Source organism: Orbicella franksi, chromosome 5 (assembly GCF_964199315.1).
Source record: "Orbicella franksi chromosome 5, jaOrbFran1.1, whole genome shotgun sequence".
Lineage (NCBI taxonomy): Eukaryota > Metazoa > Cnidaria > Anthozoa > Scleractinia > Merulinidae > Orbicella > Orbicella franksi.
The window spans coordinates 33,819,601-33,840,600 of NC_138149.1; the positions used below are offsets into that span (position 1 = coordinate 33,819,601).

At 39.8% G+C, this 21,000-nt stretch overlaps 5 protein-coding genes across 5 annotated transcripts in view; 2 read left to right on the plus strand and 3 right to left on the minus strand.

Annotated features, from left to right (window-relative positions):
* The window catches only part of LOC145488456 (polypeptide N-acetylgalactosaminyltransferase 1-like), a 7,890-nt gene extending 4,325 nt beyond the window's left edge, over positions 1-3,565 (plus strand). The window contains exons 3-9 of the mRNA XM_081467331.1: positions 1-192; positions 717-834; positions 1,219-1,391; positions 1,895-2,048; positions 2,449-2,553; positions 3,036-3,182; positions 3,399-3,565. The exon at positions 1-192 is cut by the window's left edge and continues 184 nt beyond it. Coding sequence (XP_081323457.1) covers positions 1-192; positions 717-834; positions 1,219-1,391; positions 1,895-2,048; positions 2,449-2,553; positions 3,036-3,182; positions 3,399-3,548 — 1,039 coding nt within the window. The 3' untranslated portion in view covers positions 3,549-3,565. The remainder of the gene's footprint in view (positions 193-716; positions 835-1,218; positions 1,392-1,894; positions 2,049-2,448; positions 2,554-3,035; positions 3,183-3,398) is intronic.
* A 635-nt stretch (positions 3,566-4,200) lies between these two features.
* Positions 4,201-9,996, minus strand: LOC145488441 (uncharacterized). Its single transcript, XM_081467314.1, has 10 exons — positions 9,818-9,996; positions 9,140-9,273; positions 8,623-8,769; positions 8,149-8,298; positions 7,573-7,661; positions 6,959-7,148; positions 6,464-6,532; positions 5,757-5,810; positions 5,085-5,168; positions 4,201-4,639 (listed from the first exon to the last, which is right to left on the minus strand). Exons 1-10 carry the CDS (start codon positions 9,894-9,896, stop codon positions 4,472-4,474), a joined length of 1,164 nt encoding a protein of 387 aa, XP_081323440.1. The 5' UTR covers positions 9,897-9,996; the 3' UTR covers positions 4,201-4,471.
* A 218-nt stretch (positions 9,997-10,214) lies between these two features.
* Positions 10,215-14,598, plus strand: LOC145488451 (endoribonuclease YbeY-like). The gene is made up of 5 exons (XM_081467326.1): positions 10,215-10,426; positions 11,070-11,204; positions 11,420-11,488; positions 12,016-12,113; positions 12,595-14,598. Exons 1-5 carry the CDS (start codon positions 10,217-10,219, stop codon positions 12,683-12,685), a joined length of 603 nt encoding a protein of 200 aa, XP_081323452.1. The 5' UTR covers positions 10,215-10,216; the 3' UTR covers positions 12,686-14,598.
* Positions 14,590-15,595, minus strand: LOC145488450 (beta-1,3-galactosyltransferase 1-like). Its single transcript, XM_081467324.1, has one exon. The coding sequence runs from the start codon at positions 15,434-15,436 to the stop codon at positions 14,666-14,668; it is 771 nt and encodes a 256-aa protein (XP_081323450.1). The 5' UTR covers positions 15,437-15,595; the 3' UTR covers positions 14,590-14,665.
* A 4,267-nt stretch (positions 15,596-19,862) lies between these two features.
* The window catches only part of LOC145488457 (uncharacterized), a 2,485-nt gene continuing 1,347 nt past the window's right edge, over positions 19,863-21,000 (minus strand). Inside the window, exon 2 of the mRNA XM_081467332.1 lies at positions 19,863-21,000. This exon is cut by the window's right edge and continues 1 nt beyond it. Within this exon, the coding sequence (XP_081323458.1) occupies positions 20,164-21,000 (837 nt within the window). The 3' untranslated portion in view covers positions 19,863-20,163.

Below are 21,000 nucleotides of genomic sequence, written 5' to 3' on the forward strand. Positions count from 1 at the left end.
GGCGAGGATCGCTCAGAATCGTTCAAATGTTGTCTGTCCTGTCATAGAGGTGATCAATGCCGATGACTTTGGCTATCAAACTTCTGATGTGATTTATGAGCGTGGAGGCTTTTCTTGGGACTTATTTTTCACATGGAAAGCAATTCCTGAAGACGAGAAGAAACGAAGGGAGGACGAAACAGACTTTATAAGGCAAGTGGCAAATTGAAGTTTTTGCCCTGGATTACAATCAGATCAATCCCAGTTAACACGTTCTCTTGATTAAATGATACTGAACTTAAGAAAGACACGCCAGTTGGAGGGCATTAACCTCAGTGAGGAAATTGCGCGCTATGCTCATTCACAGCTGACCTGAAGACTTCTGCAGTTCGATCCACAAACATTCCATACTGATGACATAACTCTACATAACTCTCTGATTGGCTGTTACTTGCGCGCGGAAATTGAAAACCGCGAAACACTCTAACATGTGACAAAGTGCAAAGGGACCGCTGTACAGCTGCAGCACGAACCGGGCAGCAGCTTGAATCCAAAAACCTTTCGTAATTAGCTTCCCGACAGCGGAAAACTTTTCGCACGCGAAGAGAGATGACAGGCTAAGGCTTTGATCAGTTCATGTTCTTAGCTACGTTCCATCGAAAAATAGCAGGCTTGGTTCCTTGAGTCGTCAAGTTCCCTATCTGACCTTGGTAACCGTTGCGACTTATCTATTGCAGGAGTCCAACCATGGCGGGAGGTCTGTTTTCCATGCACAAACAATATTTCTACGACCTAGGATCTTATGATGACCAAATGGACATATGGGGAGGAGAGAACCTGGAACTTTCCTTTAGAGTAAGAACGCAAAACATTTTCATCAAGCTGATATTAAAGTCATATACAATAACAGAGATAGCCACCGGTGTTTGCTAAAAATTTTTTCTTCGAATGTTCTCATTAGGTAAGCCCTATGGGTCCTACGAATAGGGATGAGGGCGGGGTTAGCCGCTGACATAGACTGCGTCACCTGACAGAAGCAAACATCCCTATTTGTTATCAGTAAATCTTCAAAAGTAAATAACGCGTCTTAGAGAAAGGCTCATTATATCTTGTTTTCTCATATATGTTATATTTCTCACGCCTTCCCCGAGCTCCAGAATTTAAAGTTCAAAAACCTCCCGCAGCAGAAATATGTATACACATTTTTTATGAAGTCAACGTGTAGATAATCCTTCTTAGGTTTGGATGTGTGGAGGTCAGCTGGAAATAGTGCCCTGTTCACGTGTTGGTCACGTGTTTCGTAAATATACGTCACCTTACAAGTTTCCTAAGGGTACAGGAATGACGCTAGCAAAGAACTTCAACCGTTTGGCTGAAGTCTGGCTTGACGAGTACAAGGAGATCTATTACAGGTATTGACCATTGTTTTCTTTGTCTGAGGCCTCGTCCACATTACACCGGAGAAATTTAACAAATGTGTTTCGCTCTGGAAACGCATCAAAAGTTTTCCGTCCACACTGACGCCAGAAAAATTTGAAAACGCAACTATCACCGGTCAGTTTGGATTTCTGTTTGAGGAAAACTCGAGGAAAGAAACCAATGATTATCGTGACCCCATCGATTTCGAAAAGCTCCGTTTTCAAAATGTCTTCCGCCCACACTGAAACGCAAACCCGGCGTTTTCAAACTCCTCCGCCTGTTTGAAGAGCATTTTCGAAAACTTCCGTTTTCGTGACGGATTAGAGTGGACGGTAGGGCCTAACTGCAGAAATAAAGCTGCTTTTTCAAATTTCTCCGGTGTAGCGCTGAGTAGATCCAAAATAACGGCCTAAATCGATCAGAACACAGAGCTTGCATACCAGACCGGTTAATTTGTTTGTTTTTTGTTTTTTTTTAAAAAACGTTTTTGCAGGAGGAAAACTGAAGAAGAAAAGAATGTTGATATCGGCGACATTAGCGAACGAATCAAACTGAGGAAAAGACTGGGCTGTAAAAACTTTAAATGGTATCTGGAAAACGTGTTCCCGGATCTAGCTTCAGTAGATCCCAATCCTCCTGCGCAGGGAGAGGTACGTAAAGCACCTTATCCAGGAGGTTCCATTGTCGTAAAAGTTCCATGGGGTTAGAGCATGCTATTTTGATTTATTTGGAAACGCAAATGTGATCTCTTTTCCATATGGACACCGTTCCCATACCATTCCTAGTTCTCCTATAGTATCACTCGTTTACATGAAACTCCAACATGTATTCCGTTGCGTATAATACAAGGACAGTATATTTACCTGTAAGCCCGTGCAGCTAATTTGATTATCGCTTACAAAAACCACGATGCTTAATTAAGGGCAGTGCAAATGGGGGTGCATAAGCAGTCTGAAATCCACGAAAGGTGCTTTAACCAGAATAACCGCTGACTAGATTGTTGAAGCGAGCCAGCACTTCATAGACTAAGTAAACGCTTCTCTGTTCCAGATTCGAAATCCAAGCTCGTCTCTTTGTGTTGACACGCTTGGAGAAAAAGGAGCTAAAGTGGACCGAGTGGGGCTGTACACTTGTCATGGAATGGGAGGAAATCAGGTCAGGCGCTCATTCAATACGCCACATTCTCGGTATTGGATTGGAACTAGCTTGCAACCGAGGCTCATGCGGGAATTGTTTTCAAATACAAATGTCATTAATCTTTTTTTTAATGATATTCACCCGCATCAGCCTCCCTTGCAAGCTAGTTCCAGTCCAATACCGAGAGTACGAGGATGATCCATTATTACGTGCCAAGAGGCCCGCCGGAACCTCTCGTTTAACAGCCAGGTCGAGACACTGGGAAAAGCGTAGACACGTACCAGTTACGGCTTTATTCCTACGGTGAAATATTTGTTCCTCATTTTGAGATTAGCTCAAACAAAAATAGAACTCGGAAAAGTTAACAGAAATCATCGTTGATCAAGTGATCATCAAAAATCTCGGTAATTCCAAGTGGACGCTAACCAAAATTCGGTCAAGGTCAAAAATTAATCAGAGGTCGCCACGGATCTTTACTGAAATCTGTTTTTCATTTGCAGTTCTTTACCTTGACAAAGAATAATGAAATCCAATTTAATGACGACAAGTGTTTGGACGCGCCGCAAGGTGATCCGGGAAGTTTTGTTGAAATGATCACGTGTCATGGATTAAGAGGAAACCAGGAATGGAAACATGATAAGAAAAAGGTAAATAATAACCTATGATTTGCAAACTTTACACAACAAACACACAAACAAAGTCAGTCAATAGGAAGTCAGGGTATCAAGAAAGTACTGCTCAAGCCATTAGTTGATGGTCAACAGAGGATTCTCCCGGTGGTCAAATTACCAATTGCCTATAACCTTACGTAAGAAACCAATTTATAATTAAAGATAATAACATTCAGTGACTACTTATTCCAGGGCACCATAGTACACGTGTGGACGGCCACTTGTCTAGACATGTCTAAAAATGAACAGAACGTGGTGGTTAATCCATGCAAAAGAGGAAAGAGCACACAGAAATGGACATTCTCTCGTTACCAACAGCTAAAAACCAGGAAGAACTCCTAAAATTCCTGCTTAGCCGCGAGGCACAATGGTTTGGGTCGAGAATGGCGGGATGTAGGGCTGGCAGAATGTTGGTCTGGCGGGTAGAGGAGGAACTGGTGACTTCAAAGTATGGATATATAACCATGGCTACATCACGTGCGGTCGCCATGACGCCTCATTGATGTTATGATATTCAAGAAAGACAACTTTGATAGGTTTATAAACAAGTATGGTGTTATATTTACTTTTATTAAAGAGATCGATTTTTGCAACTTGTCTGATGTGGCTATGGGCTCAAAAGTTATCTCGTTTGGACAAAATCAAGCAACTGATGAAATGAAAACCAAAACGTAATAATTTAACCACGTCCCCAAAACTTCGCGTTTCTGTAACCAACCTTTCTTTTCTCTTTCTCTCTATCTTTGGTTTTTTTTCTGAAACTGATATGCGATTAACTTTGATGATTTCAAAGGAATTTCACTTGCATGTTAGTTTGTTAGTGAGTTATGGTCTGTGATGAGCCTTATTCTTTTGCCGTGCCGCAAAAACTTCCACAGAATCAGGGCTGTTCAGTACCTTTACGAAGATTTGCCGAAAACGGCACTATACCACAAAGACTTCTCAAGAATTTGTTTCAATGAGAACAAAAGCCATCTAACAAACAACCTTCTATAACATAAATAATTTTTATTATAACTGACTCGGTTTGTAATACGTGTCTAAAAAATGCACTCTCTTAAACCTATTTCATCCCAAGACAGACGCCTCGAATGACGAGAGAGCACCCTCCGTGATTGGAGTAATAAAATTTCAAATTGTCAACTTTTGATAGGTAATCATTGTGAAGCCATTTGTTCTTCGGAAATAAAATCATTCGATCACGATAAAATTCACGTATTCCACTTTGGAAAATTCTTCAGGAGTCCCTTGAAATGAGTTTTTTCTTATTGTGTATCCATTTCTTCTTCATCACTGTCTGCAGGCTCAGAATTGTCATCCACGTCACCATTTTCTTGGTCTTGGTTTTCGTTTGTGTCTTCAGGCAAACTGGCCAGCAGTTCAGTCACGTGATCCATCATGGGCTGGTCCTCACATCCAAATTGTGTAAATAACTGTCAAAATTAATAAAACGCAGGAAACGTTATGTAATCAGATGTATCTACCGTGCAATTTCACTCGAACCAAAAAACAATATTTTTAATACTGCATTTGCATGAAAAAACACGTGCCTCTCCCCACCATGAGGATTAGCGTTTCCACTGACATGGCCAGCAGCAATGCAAATTTCTTGGAACAAAAGAATGTATGTATGTATGTATGTAAAAGAAAGTGTTAGCATGAGAAAAAAGTTCAACTTTCACAGGATTGGTTTGGGACTCCAAAAGGGCTGCCGTGACGTCACGTGAAAACACTCGTCAGTCCTAACTGTTTTATCAATATGGCCTACACACTGACACCCACTGGCTCCACTAATCTGTTGGATTGTAACAGAGAGTGGTCCTCGAATGCTAAACGAGCTACTTGGCACACAATGGCAAGCATGAAGAGCTGGCTTACCTTCTGAGCTCGCTCCAGGCATGCTCTGATGCTTGAGCTGTCCTGATTTGTAATGTGATTCAACCAACCAACTAGATACCACACCTACAAAGTTCATGAACAACAAAAGTGATTATACCTCACACTATTTTATGAAAACGAATCAAAACACGCAGCATTAAGAACACAGTTAATACACCAAGGACCATTGAAAAGCACATTACTAAAACAAATATCTGACATTTTATGCAATTCAGTAAGAACTGAAATACAGCTAATGGCCACTTTTTTGTCCTGGCAAAAGTTCCATACATTCACTCTTATTTTAACCTCTATACAATGGCCACCTCTCCACAGTGGGAACAGCCACTTAAACACCTCCCAACTGCCAAAACAACATCTCAACAATGGACAAATGGTGTATACAAAATACTCCTTTTCAATGTGCAATGTCATGAAAATTAATCCATACGGTTGGTCTCTGTTTTTGTTTGATTTCTATTTCAATGACATATTTTGATTGTGTTACGTATTTAAATGCTGCATTTAGCATCCACCCCCCCACGACGAAAAAAAACCCAGTGTCACATTACTTGACACCTCCCCGATAGGGCCACCTCTCTACAATGGCCACTTTCCCCCGTCCCCAAGGAGGTCGTTATGGAGAGGTTCAACTGTGTTCTTTTTAGTTACCTGAGGAAATTCATCATTCTCTTCAATAAGCTCTTCCAGTACTGAACCAGCAGTCTAATGTAAGGAGAAAATAATGATGGGTGAACAGGAGAAGAATTAGACTGAGGATAACATGTTTGCTCCTGCAAAATCCCAACATTGGGGTGGGTCAAACATGCTGCAATTATCAGACACACTGCACAGCTTATGAAAACTACTCTGTTTAATTAATGGTCCATGTAAGAACTAACCAATAGAACAATAGGCTCTGACTAACAAATTTTGATTGGTGCAGAGAACAATGCTAAGTCTGGCCATGGGGGAAATAACAGGGGCATGGGGAAAATAAGTGAAAAGATGTTATGTCGACTTTTTCTTTGTTTTCTTTCAAAAAAATTTTTATATCAACCAATCAGATTTGTCAATTTAATTAAAATGAATAATTGAAACCTTACACCTTTTAATCAATTTTGCATTTGTGCTACCTGGTCCTGACATGAACCATGATATTTTTAAAACATGTTAAATAGCTTTAAGTAACTTTTTAAACAATAAACTAATATACCCTGTGTGAGGAAGCACCCAGGACCTATACAAGTGTCAGCTGTCATCGCTTCTGGTGAATACCAATGTTCAAGAGATAAAGCAAGTGTTACCGTGGGTATAAACATTAGAAATACCAAGAAAACAATCAATAATGCATTCACCAATGATGTCAATATTATTACCTCATAATTTTCCAATTCAATGAGCAATTTTGAAGTGGTGATTCTAGATTCGTATGATGGCACAGGGGCCTTCAAAGAAATGAATATATCAAGATCAAATCAGTACAATGTTTGAACCTGTTTCAGAGCAGCTATCCTCTATAGAATATCAATACACAATAAAACAGACTGGTTATGGGAACATAAAGAAAATAATAAATTATAGTAGCTATTATCTTGATCAACCACAAATTTCTCTTAATTACTATCAAAAGCAATGTATAGTAAGTACTAACAGTGAAATCTAGATTTCTCAAACTCTCATTTTTTCGAACCTCCTGATAACTCCAATCAAAAGTTTCCCTCTCCTCAGTCAAAGACTTTAATCTTACCCTGATTTCTCAAACTATCCAATTTTTCAAACCATTTTTCGTTTCCCTAAGAAGTTAAAAAAACTCAGGATTCCACAGACTTAATGGGAGTTAATATTTAAGCTAGGGACAATAAAGTAGAAACCTCAGGAAGCTCATCCTCTTTCCCTTGCCAAAGCTCTAAACTCTTCTCCAACATCTTCCTTGCTTCTTCCATGTTTTGCTGACTGAGCAGACAACTGGCCATCAGTTGAAATGCTTCAGGGTTGGTTGCATCATATTCAATTGCTTTCTGACAGCACTCATAACACTTGGTGTCAGCTTCCTCTTTGAAACTAGAAAGTAAAATATGAAAAGTAAAGTTACCATAAATCCTCCAGCAATTCCCAAAACATTGTGAGTCCAATTTATCATTATTCTTTGTAAAGAAAAGTAGAAAGTAAAAAAAAAATATATTATAGAGCTGAAGTTGGTATTACAAAACTACAACTCAGAAACTACATATTATTGTGTTTGATTTGAAGAGCTGCACTAACGCAGTTGGTGTGACTGACAATACAATTACATAAATGCCAAACAAAAAGGTAAAGATTCTAAACTTAATTTCTAATCTTGTTTCTATTTGCCATTGAGGTTCTAGCATGTCTGACCACAGTCACGTTCTATTTTTTTTTTTTGCTCTTACGTAATGTAAGTTGACACCTGTACATCACACGCCCACAAAGTCAACAAACAAAAAGAAGCAACCTTAGCACTCACCATTCATCGGTAAGATACATTTCTGCTAGTGAGCAGTAAGCTGTGGAGATTTCTGTTGCTGATGCAGATGAATTATTGCTTGCTGCCGCCTGAACAACAACAAAGACAGTGAATGATTGTTGCACTAGATGATTGAAATTCACTTATTCACTCAGGGCCTAACTCTCAGCTTCAGCGTTCCAACAGATTTGTAGACACTGTAAGAAAATTTCACCTACAACTGAATGTAATAAAACCTTGACTTTGGCATGGCAGGTAGGTAGGTAAAGTCTGCATACCAGCCAAGAGGCTCATCATGGCAGCACTTATCTCCAGTTTCCATAGCATGAAGTGACTAAGAGTATTTCTACTCCCCCCTGGATGGGATGCTAGTCCATCGCAGGGTTACCCCCAGCATTAAATTCGCAGGTACCCATTTATACACCTGGGTGAAGAGAGGCACTGTGAGAGTAAACTCTCTCACCCAATAACACAACACAATGTCCCTGGCCAGGGTTAGAGCCAGGACCACTTCAACCAGAGTCGAGAGCACTGTCTACCATTAGGCCACTGCCCCTCCCACCAAGAAAGACATACCTGTAATGCTTCATTGTCTCTGCTGGCAATCATTAGCTGAATTCCTTTGTTGAAGGCTGTCACTGCCTCTTGGCCATCTAACAACTGACCAAGATTCATGTATTTTGAGTAACCTTCATCTGGAGATATTCTAACAGCATTTTCAAAGCACTAAGTAGTTAAAGAAAAAAAAACTGATGTTGTAATAATGTATTTACAGTTACCCTCCTCATCTAAATTTCTCAATGGGACTAAAAAGGTACTAGCCAGGTCAACATGCCAGCAGGTGGTGGAGGGGGGGGGGGGGGGTGGGTGGTAACCAGCACCCTATCCAGTACGACTGGCCATGTTTTCTAAGTTTGGCCTGCACTGAAAGACTGAGTAAAGAACTTAACTTGTTAGTAAGAATTTTTACTAGATAGAAACAGAAGAGAAGCAAGTAACAACAAATAAAATCTGTGTAATAATATACGACATGTCAAACTTAAAGGATACTGATTTTGCTTTGTCTACATCTCCTGTTTCAAGGAATACTGCTCCTGCCATTTCCAGTACTTCCACATTTTCAGGCTCCATATCTAGTGCTCTTTCACAGAACTTTATGGCCAGTTCAAAATTGAAATTATCCAAACATTCATCTACCTATAATAAAAATAAATTATATTAAATTAAATTATACTGTACACATACCTATACTTGAAAATGAAAGTCTTACACCTTGTGGAAGTCTTACTATGATTATCAGTTGAGTAAGGTGCGATGGACGTTTGGTAACCAGGTTTTAATGTTCAAATTGTATTGTTGTCATGAGCACACTGACTCTGTTTCCAGTCGCAACTTGTCAGCCTTTGAGGTCATCAGCAGCAAAGTGCGCGAAATTATAGGCAATGATATTGTTACCATTGAAAACAAGGAAAGTTGCCCATGGCAACACTGTAATTTTGTCACCGAAGCTCTGTTGCACCTTACTCAACTGATAATTGTAGTAAATATCTTTACGTAAAATTCAAACCTGTTTTAGCAAATCTGCAATGTTGTACTTGATCTTCCCTTTGGTCTTTTTCTTCACAGTGTCAACAGTTTCGCAATCATTTTCAGATTGATTTACATCTGCTACAACTTTGTCTTTAGGTTCAGAGGAAAGTCCTGTTTTAAAGATAACATTTTTAACAATGTTAATTTATATGTGAATGTTTGTGAAGGGCAAAACTTTGAATGACAGTTTGATTGTCAAACTTTATAGTAATGGCAGTGTTCTATTCTGCTCAGTGCTTGGGTACATTTTATGCAAATCACATGAAACATTCTCAGGGTTGGTTTCATATGCATATATGGCTTCATGACTGCAAGGAATCGTTCAGATTACCTTTTTTACATGGCCTTCGCTGGCAACAAGCAAACTTAGATTTGTATTGTATACTCAGTAAACTGCCAAGTCCCAAACATGCGTGGTGTCTGTCTGGGTTTAGATATTTTTCGCTGACTTCAATAACGACATGAACTTAATTAACTACCGAAGTAGAACAAAACTTCATCACAATTTAAGAACAAAACGCGATGAAGTTTGTCGTTACACGTGGTAACTGTTGTAAACAGACGGCGTATTACAATCATTTCAAATGTCCTGATCAATTCAACCGGTATGTGCAGACCAGGAAAATTCAGTCCTAATTACAGACGCAAAATATACCTTTCTTTTTAGCTGTTGTCGAGTTTTTCTTCGCTTTTTTCTTCCGTTCTTTCCCCATTTTCCTGAGTCGCACGGACATTCGTACGTGAAATAAACCCTTATGGGAGAAACCGCTGACGGAGTTACAAGACAACGCCACGAAAATTATGTCATGTATTTAACACTATATGTCCTCTACATATATTGTGAGCCATTTTATGATAAAACGTCTTGACGGGGTCATGGGATTATCAAGATTCCTGCCTTAATATAAAGCAACAGAACTACTATGGGTAGATTGGACAAAGAAACTACAGGCAAAGGACTGGATAATTGATAGGATTCTTAGTGTGACGCTTAGTGTCACTTACACACACGTGCAGGAAGCTCACTGAAAGTTTTTACCCCACTCATGAAATTATGGTGGTGTGGATTAGAAGCATTCAAAAACGCACTGCTTTAAATCTCCCGGTCATTTTATCGAACTGCAATGCTCTCATGGAAATCCTAAGAATCGGCCATTTTGACGTGAACCTCATGTTTGTTGGGAAAGGTTACATAAAGAGCCTCAATCTGCGCTACCGTAGAAGAAATGTTGTGACTGATATTCTTGCATTTCCGTACTTTGAGGTGAGTGGAAAAAAATTTATCACGTTTGCCAACTGTGCTTTGAAGCTGAAGAATGTTAAGTTTGAATTTTGAGCATACCAGCTTAATTTAATTTGACAAATGACTTGAAATGGGACATTCCAATTGTTTATCTGCATTCCCCCAACCCCCCTTCCCCACCCCCCACCCACTAAGGAGGGAATCCTCTAGCCTGTCGGACAATTATTTCAAAGGAGCCGACACAATTTTGAACTTCTCAGATGAAAACTTCAAAGGTGCCTGCCAACAACAGAAAACTAAGCTGTCTGAATCTGGTGGGTGTCAATAAAAACAGATTGTCCTATGATTATGTGACTCACTGGACCTCCAGAAGGTTTTGGGTAGGGGAGGGGTATGGTTCTGAGTTCTGCCTGTAGTTTACAGGCAGAATATCCATGCTCTTGCTTGTAGATGGAAGACATTTTGTTTTAAACTCTCTCACCATGACCCTCTGGAAATTAATTTTTAGCGTCGTACTTTCCTTTATTCATTTATTTTTTGCTTTACTGACCCGCAACCTTTTTGGAATTTCCAGTGACCTTCCCAGGTGTGAGTACCAGGGGGTATTAGATATTTTCTGAAACTGCACATTTCAACATGTGTACAGTATTTTTCTGTATAACAGAATCTGGTCCCTGGTGTCCTTCCACCTGTACCACGGCTGGAATATGATTATACATTGGGCGATATCGTCCTTGGAACTCCACAAATTGTGAAAGACTGTGAAGCTGATGGAAAACATTTAGATGATTATTTACCGGTAAGCCATTCACAGTGACCTCATGATTAGAATGCTGGACACTTGCAAGAACTTTAATGATTAGGCCATGTAATGATAAACAGTACTTAGCAGTCAAATGTAAGTGACAGTCACTTGAAACTTTGAACGAGGCGACTTGATTCTTGATCTTCAAGCCTCAAAGCCCAGTCGAAGAACTGTTTCAGTTTGTGATTTATTCTTTCATTCATCTCCAGGTGATAATAACACATGGTCTTTGTCACTTACTAGGATATACACATGACACACAGAACAACCTGAACAAGGTATCTTGTCCTTTAATGTGTACCGACAAATAGTAATGCTGGGGGCGGGGAATCCTGCAATGGTCTAGCATCCCATCCAGGAGAGAGTACACTTCATACTGCAGAAATGGGGATAAGCTCCAGGCCTGATTAGCCTGTTCCAGGCTCTCGGTCAGTGGGGATGATTGAAAAAGCGGGATAAAACAAGATAAAACACCACTCCATTGTATTTTAAAATGGTATCTTTTAGGGACCAATAAATCTCAAACCATTTCCAGATTGGTCTCCTTTAGGGGTTTAATTCAAGTTTTCTAATGAGCATTCCCGACTTTTTGACGTGGGAGTCCTTCCCTGGGTGTTGGACTTTGGATAGTGAGGTTGAAGGCTTGTATCTGGCCAAGCTGGCTCAGTTGTGTTCTTGGAAAAAAAATATGTGGTCATTAAAATCTCCTGATGAGAACTGGATGGCCACCACAAGAGCTCTTCATGGTAAATATGCGTGATCATATTAACAAGTTGTATTGACTTGATTTTGTTTTCCTGTGCAGATGCGCAAAAAGGAGATAGAAGTCCTAACTGAATTCAACAGAATAACTGGCTACAATGCAGTGCCTATAACTCCAGAGAAAGTGGAACATTTTATCATGTAAGTGAGAATGGCAATAAAGTGTAACCACCCCTAGTACCACCCGTAGTACCAGTATCTGAGTACCAGATCATGCCTGTATGACCCCCGATCTTCATTGGATGTTTCTTTTTATAGTGGGTTATGTGTAAAAATGTTGTGGGACGTTCTCCTGGATAGAGTCCTCTTATGGAAGTTTGTCCCCTTTAGGGAGGTGTTGTCATCTTGTAGGAAATGGCCCCTTACATTTTGTGGTCCCTTACAACTGTGCATGAGATAGTCCCTTTTGTGACGTAGCCCCTTACATGAGGCCATCCCTTTGTTGAAGTTTGCACATTTTGGGTGATGGTCCCTATGACCCTTACGGAAGGTGCCCTGTGGGAAACTTCTGTAAGAGAGCGCCTCTGTAGACGTAGAAGTAGGCCTTTTTGAACAGCGATTCTAGTCAATTAATTGCAGGTGTTCATTAGTCACTAGCTTTGACTCATTTGTATGTTTTCAGGCCTTTGGACAAAGAAACCAAAAGTTTTTCAGGAAATGCTGAATATGCACAAGATGGCGAGAAGGGAGCAGATGATTTGAAAGGGGAATGAATTAGTGGAGTTCAAATCACTCACTGTGTAATTCAACAAAAGGACTGAAGAAACAGTCTTCAGCAAAGGCAAACTGGTTGGCGAGAAAAGATTTCATGCCATAGTTTCTCCAAACGTTGGTTGTTATGTCAACAGGACTCAAGAAAACGAAGTTGACCTTCATAAATCAAAATGGTCTGGCGCTCGGCAAGGCCACTCTCCCAGTGACTCAAAAAGTAATCTGTTTATTTTGGATCAGGTTGAGTTGTTAAACTGAGTCGTACGATATGCGTGGGGGACTGGTAACTATACAGTCCAACCTCAGCCCCAGGGCCTTCTCCTCGCCAATTAAAAAGTGGTTAAGGCCCTGAGAACGAGGTTCCTTAGAGAGCAATTATTAGGCAAAACGTACGAAAAATAGTAAGACCTCATTACGAATTCCGATCCTTGTCTGTTTTTAGATTGTGGAAGAGAGGCGTGAAGTAGCAGGAATAGAAAAGGATAGAGGACTGATAACTGTATCTCCATCGTGCAATACTGTTGTTTATTTTCTCGTTTATATGTTTGTTTACCCTCCGCGCAGATCTTTTTTAGTTCCTTCGTGTTTAGTTTCCCCTTTTCTCTTTCTAGACACAATTAACACAACCTACTGACCGAATATTAACTAGTACTGGTGGTGTGAGGATCATCGATTATCGAAAACTTTAACTTACGCGACAATCGATTGTGCTTGAATCGCATGGTATCGCGGTATCCAGGTTTCTCACTCAATCGACAACGCGAGTGTCTTGGAAACAGCAGGTCCAAAGTGTGGAAATATCTTGGCTTGTACAATACGAGAGTAGGTCCTGTTACTAAGCAAATTCGCGAAGTACTTATCAGCAGACTTACCCGATCGGTTGGTTGGCACAATCCAATTATTTCTGAGAGAGTCCTGAGGGGTGGTAGTCCAGTTCTGGCCCTATCTCTGTCATGCAACGCTAGTTGCGTGACACAGAAAGGGCCAGAACTGGACTAGAGGGGTGGGAGAAGAGTAGAAATTCCATTTCCCAGGCCAAAATTTGCCCAAGTCGCATTTCCAAGCCTGTTTTTCATTTTTTTTCTTTTTTTGCTCAAACTGCATTCCCTTTTTTTATTACTTTGTTTTCCAGTCCCAGTGAACCGAATTCCCGTTCTAGTAGATCCCAGTTTCCGTTTTACCCATTCATGCCACTCTTCTGATAAACGATAACGAATTCTCAACTCAGCGCGTAATCTGATTGGCTACGTAGGTACCGTGTAACAATCATTGTTATACATTTGCTGGCGTTCTATGACAAATGATATTCATAAATGACGTAATGTGGTAAAAACAAAACAATGGCACAGGAGGAGATAGCCAAGTGTATCAATGATGTTCTTACAACATTTTCACGACTTTTGTGATCAACTACTAAACAGACGCACGGCAATATGACATCTATAATAGAGAAACAAAAATTTTTATATCGTCATCTATACGTATGTCCTCCAATAAATATGAGTCGACCAAAATGCGAGAATAATTTGACTTACTATTAGCAATAAACCCTCTACTTCCGCGTGTTTTCGTAAAGTTTCTACATTTCTTAGTTAGTTTTCCCTTAAAAAAAAAAAAACTGGTTACATTTTCCTTTTTCAACTTAACTTTAATTTTGAACTGTTTTGCGGACCATTTGTTGAGACAACGTCAGACGAGTATGACGAGTGACAGGTGCGCATGGTGGACGCGTTTTAGTTGCCAACTTTGGTTTTCTTGACTTTCTTATAAGTAATTAACAACTAAATTTTCCTTGTATATAAATAAAATGTCAAGAAATCAGTTTGGGAGAATACAGGAGATCATCAAGTGGATCTCAAGCGCGGGTGCAAATCTATAAAAGCGAGATACTCTTTTTAGTTTCCCTCGATCAGTAGCATAGACTTGTTCAAATTAATTACTGGTTTTTGGTCAAGATTTCTCTCTTACAGCATTCTGATTTGTTAATTTGATTTGCAGTGATCTCGCATATTCTCGTAATTGGTCTCTAAAGAACAAAGCGAGGGAAAATAATTTAGCAAGACGCTGTTAAAATGCATTTCCAGTTGGTGCTTGTCCTGTACACCATGCAAAACAATCTGTCTTGACAAAGCACACATGTTTGCTTCTCGGAACCTGTCTATATCAGGGATTTCACAGAAGATTGAAGGCAAAAATTTGTTGTTGTCTGTCGGTTGTACCCCAAGCCGATACATTAGAGAGCCGAGCAACGCATCTTCGTTTGGAAAAAGCGGCGAACTCTGTGAAACTTCAGCAAGTGATGGCAGCAGACTTCCACTGAAAACATAGCCTCCACCGGACACATAAGGCTGAAATATCTCGGCGGGATGATCTTTCTCAGAGACGTAGTAACGACTTCCCTTATCCCTTATAACTTCCATGTCTAGCTGAACTCTACCGGCATAAAGTGGGTGTGTCCCATTGGCTAAATGGTGGTTGCTGAGCCAGTTAAGAAGATTGCCTACATTAACAAAACAGTCCTCATCTGTCTTAAGGATGTAAGAAGCCTGGCACTTTTGGTCCAGTGGCCATTTGAGGCTAAACACCATCTTCATGTAAAGGTTGCGATATGTATCCTTAAAAGATCCTATGACGATGTCTTTGTAGATGCTTGCTTCCTGATGAACCAAGTCATTTAGCTTGGGGTTGGAGTTCTGTCCAATTAGAAATACTGTTTTCCAAGACCTGAAATATAAGAAAAGGACTTGAAACATTTCTACCAATAAGGGGTAAACTTACATTACCTTCTTCTGAGTGCATTCCAAATTCCCAAGTGCATCAACTCGAAATGCACAGCGAAAAGTAGGAATTAATCCACCGTAGGAAGAAAAGATGGTTGTAGTACATTTTACCAAAATATCATGCAAACCTTACACAGAAGTCAAGGAAAGCCATATTTTTGCAGTATTCAGTTGTGACTGAGACGTACTAACAACATTGTAAAGCGAAAAAACATTCATTAAGCAAACATTTCCATTCGGTAGTTTTTAGCTGTGCTTACTAAAATGTATACTTAACAAGAGATGATCAAGGTAATACCTTGGAATCAAAACGAACTACGTCCCCAAGTTAATTATACTCTGACTGAAAGTAAAGATGCCCAAAGATTGGCCAAACGTTCTTTGATTCTACTGTCTTCAAAGCCCTGGTATTTCAATCCACTAGGCCAATATATTCTAACCGTCGTAATGCACGATGGCCAGTTTTGCCTAAGAAAAATATTGGAATAAATGTCTTGAAGGAAAAGAAAGTTCATCCAATCGGTCCTGCCCGACTTACAAACTATTACTGTTTGTTTGTCAATTTCATCCCCAGCGCAGATCTTTATAAGTTTATTTAGTTCAAGTTGTCCGGGTGAGTCTTGCTTGGTTACTTGAAGTTTTTGGAAAGGGTTTACCTACCTCAATGTGGCGTTAATTTTTTGTGTTTTGCCTATAAAATGATCCATACTTCCCCAAGACAATCTGATGGCTTGTCGACTCATGAAATTTTTAGGAATAGAATGGACTTGAATCAGAAGGAAAAGCTCATTATTACAGTGAATGTGCTGCTTCGAAATCTTTCCTGTCAACTGCATGTTCTTGAACGAGGGGCTCTTAACTGCGGCTGTAAACTTCTTTCCAAATGTTCTCGACGTTTCGTATTCACTGAGTGTCTTTTTGAAAGCTTCTCGAAGAAGAGGAAGTTGTTTGTTCATGTCAGTGACAAATTCGTCGTTTCTGGACTGGTTTGGACGACGAAACTTAATCTGAGCGACCTTGTTTTCATAGTTCGCGAGGAGAACGATAAACAATGGCAACAGAATGAGGACATTCAGCGATAACAACAAGGCGAACGGTTTTAAGCGCTTAAGATGAAACATTTCCAAACCAAAACAAATTCAGAGGTAATGATAATTTGAAACGTGGCGGTTAGGAAGGTCCCCTAGTTCACTGAATTAATTGGGTTATTAAGTGTCAGTTCAACTTTATTTACTATTGCTGCCAATTGTTTCGTATTCTATTGCAAATTTAGCTCGTGAAAAAAAAAGAACTTAATAAATCGGCAAATTTCAACTTCTATGTCTTATTTCTGATACTTATTTTTCGTAGCCATGTTATGCTTTTAAGTGTTGTAGTATAAGATGTTCTAAATTTTAGTCGATAAATTCTAAAAGTTAAACTACTCGCGCAGTTAACAAGTCAAGAAACCGATTAAGCATTCCAAACTTGTTAACCGTATGATGGACTCGATATTCCATGCTAATTTGGCTCAGAAATGAAAAATATAATAAAATGCTTAATTCGGCACTCTTCACTTTGGGGCCGGGATGAGCCGATTTTCCGACACCTTTTTTTTCTTTCCACTGTTCGCCCTCCTCACAGCAAATTTGCATTTTTAAATGGTCAACATACATCATGGCGGTTATTGAGAGTTACATCTATATGTTCCTTGGGCCGATGTTGTAGCGCAAGGGTTATGTGACGACAAAAATCAAAAGCCGCAAAAGTACAGTGTGAGTAGTGTCGAACATTTTGATGATGTCCTTAATTTTTTTCAAAATTATGTACGAGGTTTCTATATTTTTTGCAGTGTTTCCAGGTACATTTTTCCACTCTCCTGGAATCTCAGAAATTTTTTCTAATTTACACACGCTCGTGAAACACAGGGTTTTAAAACAGTCGACCACGTTTAGTTGACCAAACAAAACAGAACGCCATAAACATTCTATCTGCCGGCTTTGTCCAGACTGGGCTTTATCTGTCAATATTGATTATTACAATTTAGTCTTTGCTCTACATACACAGCTACTCGCTGTAATCGTGTTTCGTGCGCCTTCGGTTGCTGTAGTAATATAATATGTTGCTGTGACATTTCTTTTTTCAAACACAACGACGCTTTTCAGTTTATAGAACATGTTTCGATGTTTCAAACATCACGAATTACGATTTACAGATATATCAGTATATCAAGACATCGACACTTTTTTTTAAGCTCATATTGCAAGCAAGCCAAACCCTATAATTATGTCTGTTTACTCGAAAACCAGATTCTCTTAAGCATTCAATAAGATTGTCATGTTTAGCCCTTGAGACACAGCTTTATGATGCTTCATGATGCCTTTAGCCGAAATGTAACGACGTTGCATTTGTTATGTTAACTTTGGTCTGTAACAATTAATATCTTCCAAAACGGTCATTGCACTCTGTGTACAATGAGCATGCCCATTGATTAATAATTATATTTACACAGAGACTCCCCGCCTGTCAGCCTCTACCACCCACTCTACGAAGCAGATAGGGAAGCCCCACTCGGCTGGTTGTTCCCCGCCCCTCCCCCCGGTAAATGTTATTCTTTTCTGCATGGTGTAAAATTCGATTTCTATTGTGGAGTCAGTGTGCCAGTAGCGAAAAAGAAAAAAACATTGAACTATCGAACCAATTCAAATGAATCTTTGTACAGATATATTGATTAAATTGAGGCCTTGAGCTACTGTATTTTTATTCCGAGCTTTCGCTGTTCTACGGCATCATCAGGGAATGAAAGAAGGCCTCAATTGAATTTATTTATCTATTCCGAAATGCTACTGAAGGACAACTTCAAACGTGTTCTGAAGATTGGTACGTTTCGAATTTGGAATAAGTGTTCTCGTCTCCCAGATGGCATGCCTGCCAAATATGGTATGTTGATCGACTTTTTGTGCTGGATTCAATCACGGAAGTTTTTTTTTTCCCGAACTGAACGTGCCCCCCTCTCCTCTAACTCCCCGGGCCTACCTCGCAGTTTTATGACTGGTACAACTTTTAGCAAATTCGCAGTGAACATCCAGGCTCTACCAGGTATTTTACAGGGAATGTTTCCACAAGTAAAAATATATGGCTTTCAATCTAAATCCAAAAGCAGACGTTCGACGAAGTTAATATTTTACTGCCTAAATAACGAAAGAAAACTTTGCAACCGGTGCAAACATCCGAGAAAATTTCGAACAAATCATTTTGGCTATATGTAAGATACAGCTTGCAAATTTGAAATCGTGATGTAGTGTATTAAATGCTCTACTCAGTCTAGTTGATAAGAAAATCTTTACCTACCTAGGAGTTATTTTCTTGTGGTTTACCAAAAGACTGATCCAGACTTCCTCAAGACAATCTGATGACTTGTCGACCCATGAAATTTTCAGGACTGGAATGGATTTGAATTAGAAGGAAAAGCTCATTACTACAACGAACACTGTTCTGCTTCGAAAGCTTTCCAACGAACGCCAAATTGTTTAATGAGGCATTCTCAGCTGCATCTATAAACGTTTTTCCAAAGTCCGTCTTCTTTGACGCTTCGTATTGTGCGAGTTTCTTTTTGAAACCGGTTCGAACAATTGAAAGTTGTTATCGAAATGGGCGGCTTCGTTATCAATTAATTTTGGGTGGAGGAAATCCTTGACGACTTTGTTCTTAACATTTACGAAGGAATTCAACGTGTATAAAAGACTTAGGAAAAACAGCAAAACAAGCAAAGCAAACGGCTTGAAGCGCTTAACGAGATGAAGAAACATTTTAAAATACTGAAATAAGAGACTGGCTAGCCTGCAGAGCAGGCGTCTTATCGGGGCGAGTTAGCGCTACAACCTTGCGACGGCCATGTTAGACCGCCATGTTAGACCGCCATGCTAGACGGCTTGTTTTTTGGTAATTTGCACGTAAGGTGAGAAATATGCCATGTATTATTAAGCTTATTGAGCTGTAGAGCCGTCCACTGCTATAGTTTCATTGATACAATTTCGTCGACGCGTTTTTGATCGTTGACTTTTGTAGTCGTCCGTTGCGCAGCTTACTTCGGATGCCGGGCCACGAAGCAGCCAGTTAATCTCAGACTTATAACATTCTATTTAATTTGGGGCTAGAAACTCATTTTGATCAGTTTTAATTTACTAACCCTTGCATTCCAATCACTTTTTACACCAGACTGCCCGTTCTGTAAAGTACAGGATGAACTTGTTGAATTGTTGTTCGGTTCCTTTCAAACCAATAAAGTGTAACACATAAGTATACAAGTATAATACACCACGTTAAGACTTCATGTTTACCCAAACAAAAACAATTTAATAGTTTCTAGAAGCCTGAAATATTATTCCATCGTTTAATAAGAAAAATTGGCACTAGCCGGGTAGTACGTCACTAAAAATATCCCCCATGATTGAAAAAGAAGAAATATTTTTACAGGAATACAGGAAGTTAAGTTGCTGCCATTCTAAGCCAAGTGTTTTTTAATTAAGTGACCATAACAAACGATAATTTGAACTGAGATTTTCGTTCAAAGAGCGATCGAGAAACGAGACGACTACGGCTCCACACCGTTCTAGACCGCTGTTCAAGGTGAATGAAGGCTCTGAGCATTAATATGTTTTTTTTTTGACTTAACAGGCACCTGTCAGTACCTGTGAAGTTCCTTATTTGACGTTCACCCGTTAGTCATCAAGTTCAATAATTTCGGCAGCGCGCCTCCTATTTGTTTCGTTCCACGTATTTCCACGCACTGACAAATCATTGTCAGACATAGTCACTCCTTCATATAAAATAGCGATCAAGAAAATCAACTCCAAAGCAACATTTTCCCTTGGTTGCCTACGATTCTTGTGATACCTAGCTGGGGTTTGGTTGTGTTCCCTTGATGTTGTTTTACCTGAAGAGCTAGCACTTGCTGCGGCCTTTTTGCCAGATTTTGACGGCCTTCTACTGCGTTTTTTCGTTTTCTTTTTCTTTGAATGCGAGCTGCTTTCGCCTTGTTGACGGGGGGTAGGTAGCTGACGAAAATCAGCGCAGTCGATGTTGAAACAGCCGATGTCACATTTCCAAAAGCTATCCATAAGGTCCAGGGGCAAAACCTCAAAATCTCGAATCTCTTCCCCATCTGTGATGCCGGGTAATTTCTCCAAAACAATAGGCACCAAAGCTTGATCATTGTTGTTGCTTGATTCATTTTCTCTGATGTGCGATAAAGAAACTGCCTCTTCTACTGTATTTGCCAGCTGTGAACCGTCAACACGTTGTCCAATAACATTAAACGAAGAATTTGCCACAATGTTTGCCAAAGCCTCGCTGCTCTGTCTCGAGTATTGCATAACCTTATCCCATTTTTCCTGAGTATTTCTGACGAGGTCTTCATTAAATACTTGACTAGTAGCTTCGATTAGGGAAGTTTTCAGCGAAATTGCTTTGGTTTCCACGCTTTCCACTAGAGCTTCAAAAGCGACCTCGCCCATTCCATCTTGTGGTTGAATTTTAGAGGACAATCCTTTAACGGC

Coding starts and splice junctions, on each gene's coding strand:
- LOC145488441 (XM_081467314.1), bottom strand. CDS start 9,896: ATGTCCGTGCGACTCAGGAAAATGGGGAAAGAACGGAAGAAAAAAGCG. Junction 8,299..8,622: donor ATGTAGACAAAGCAAAATCA/GTATCCTTTAAG, acceptor TTAACTACTTAG/TGCTTTGAAAATGCTGTTAG. Junction 5,169..5,756: donor AGAATGATGAATTTCCTCAG/GTAACTAAAAAG, acceptor TGAACTTTGTAG/GTGTGGTATCTAGTTGGTTG.
- LOC145488450 (XM_081467324.1), bottom strand. CDS start 15,436: ATGTTTCAAGTCCTTTTCTTATATTTCAGGTCTTGGAAAACAGTATTT.
- LOC145488451 (XM_081467326.1), top strand. CDS start 10,217: ATGGTGGTGTGGATTAGAAGCATTCAAAAACGCACTGCTTTAAATCTC. Junction 10,427..11,069: donor TTGCATTTCCGTACTTTGAG/GTGAGTGGAAAA, acceptor TCTGTATAACAG/AATCTGGTCCCTGGTGTCCT. Junction 12,114..12,594: donor AAAGTGGAACATTTTATCAT/GTAAGTGAGAAT, acceptor GTATGTTTTCAG/GCCTTTGGACAAAGAAACCA.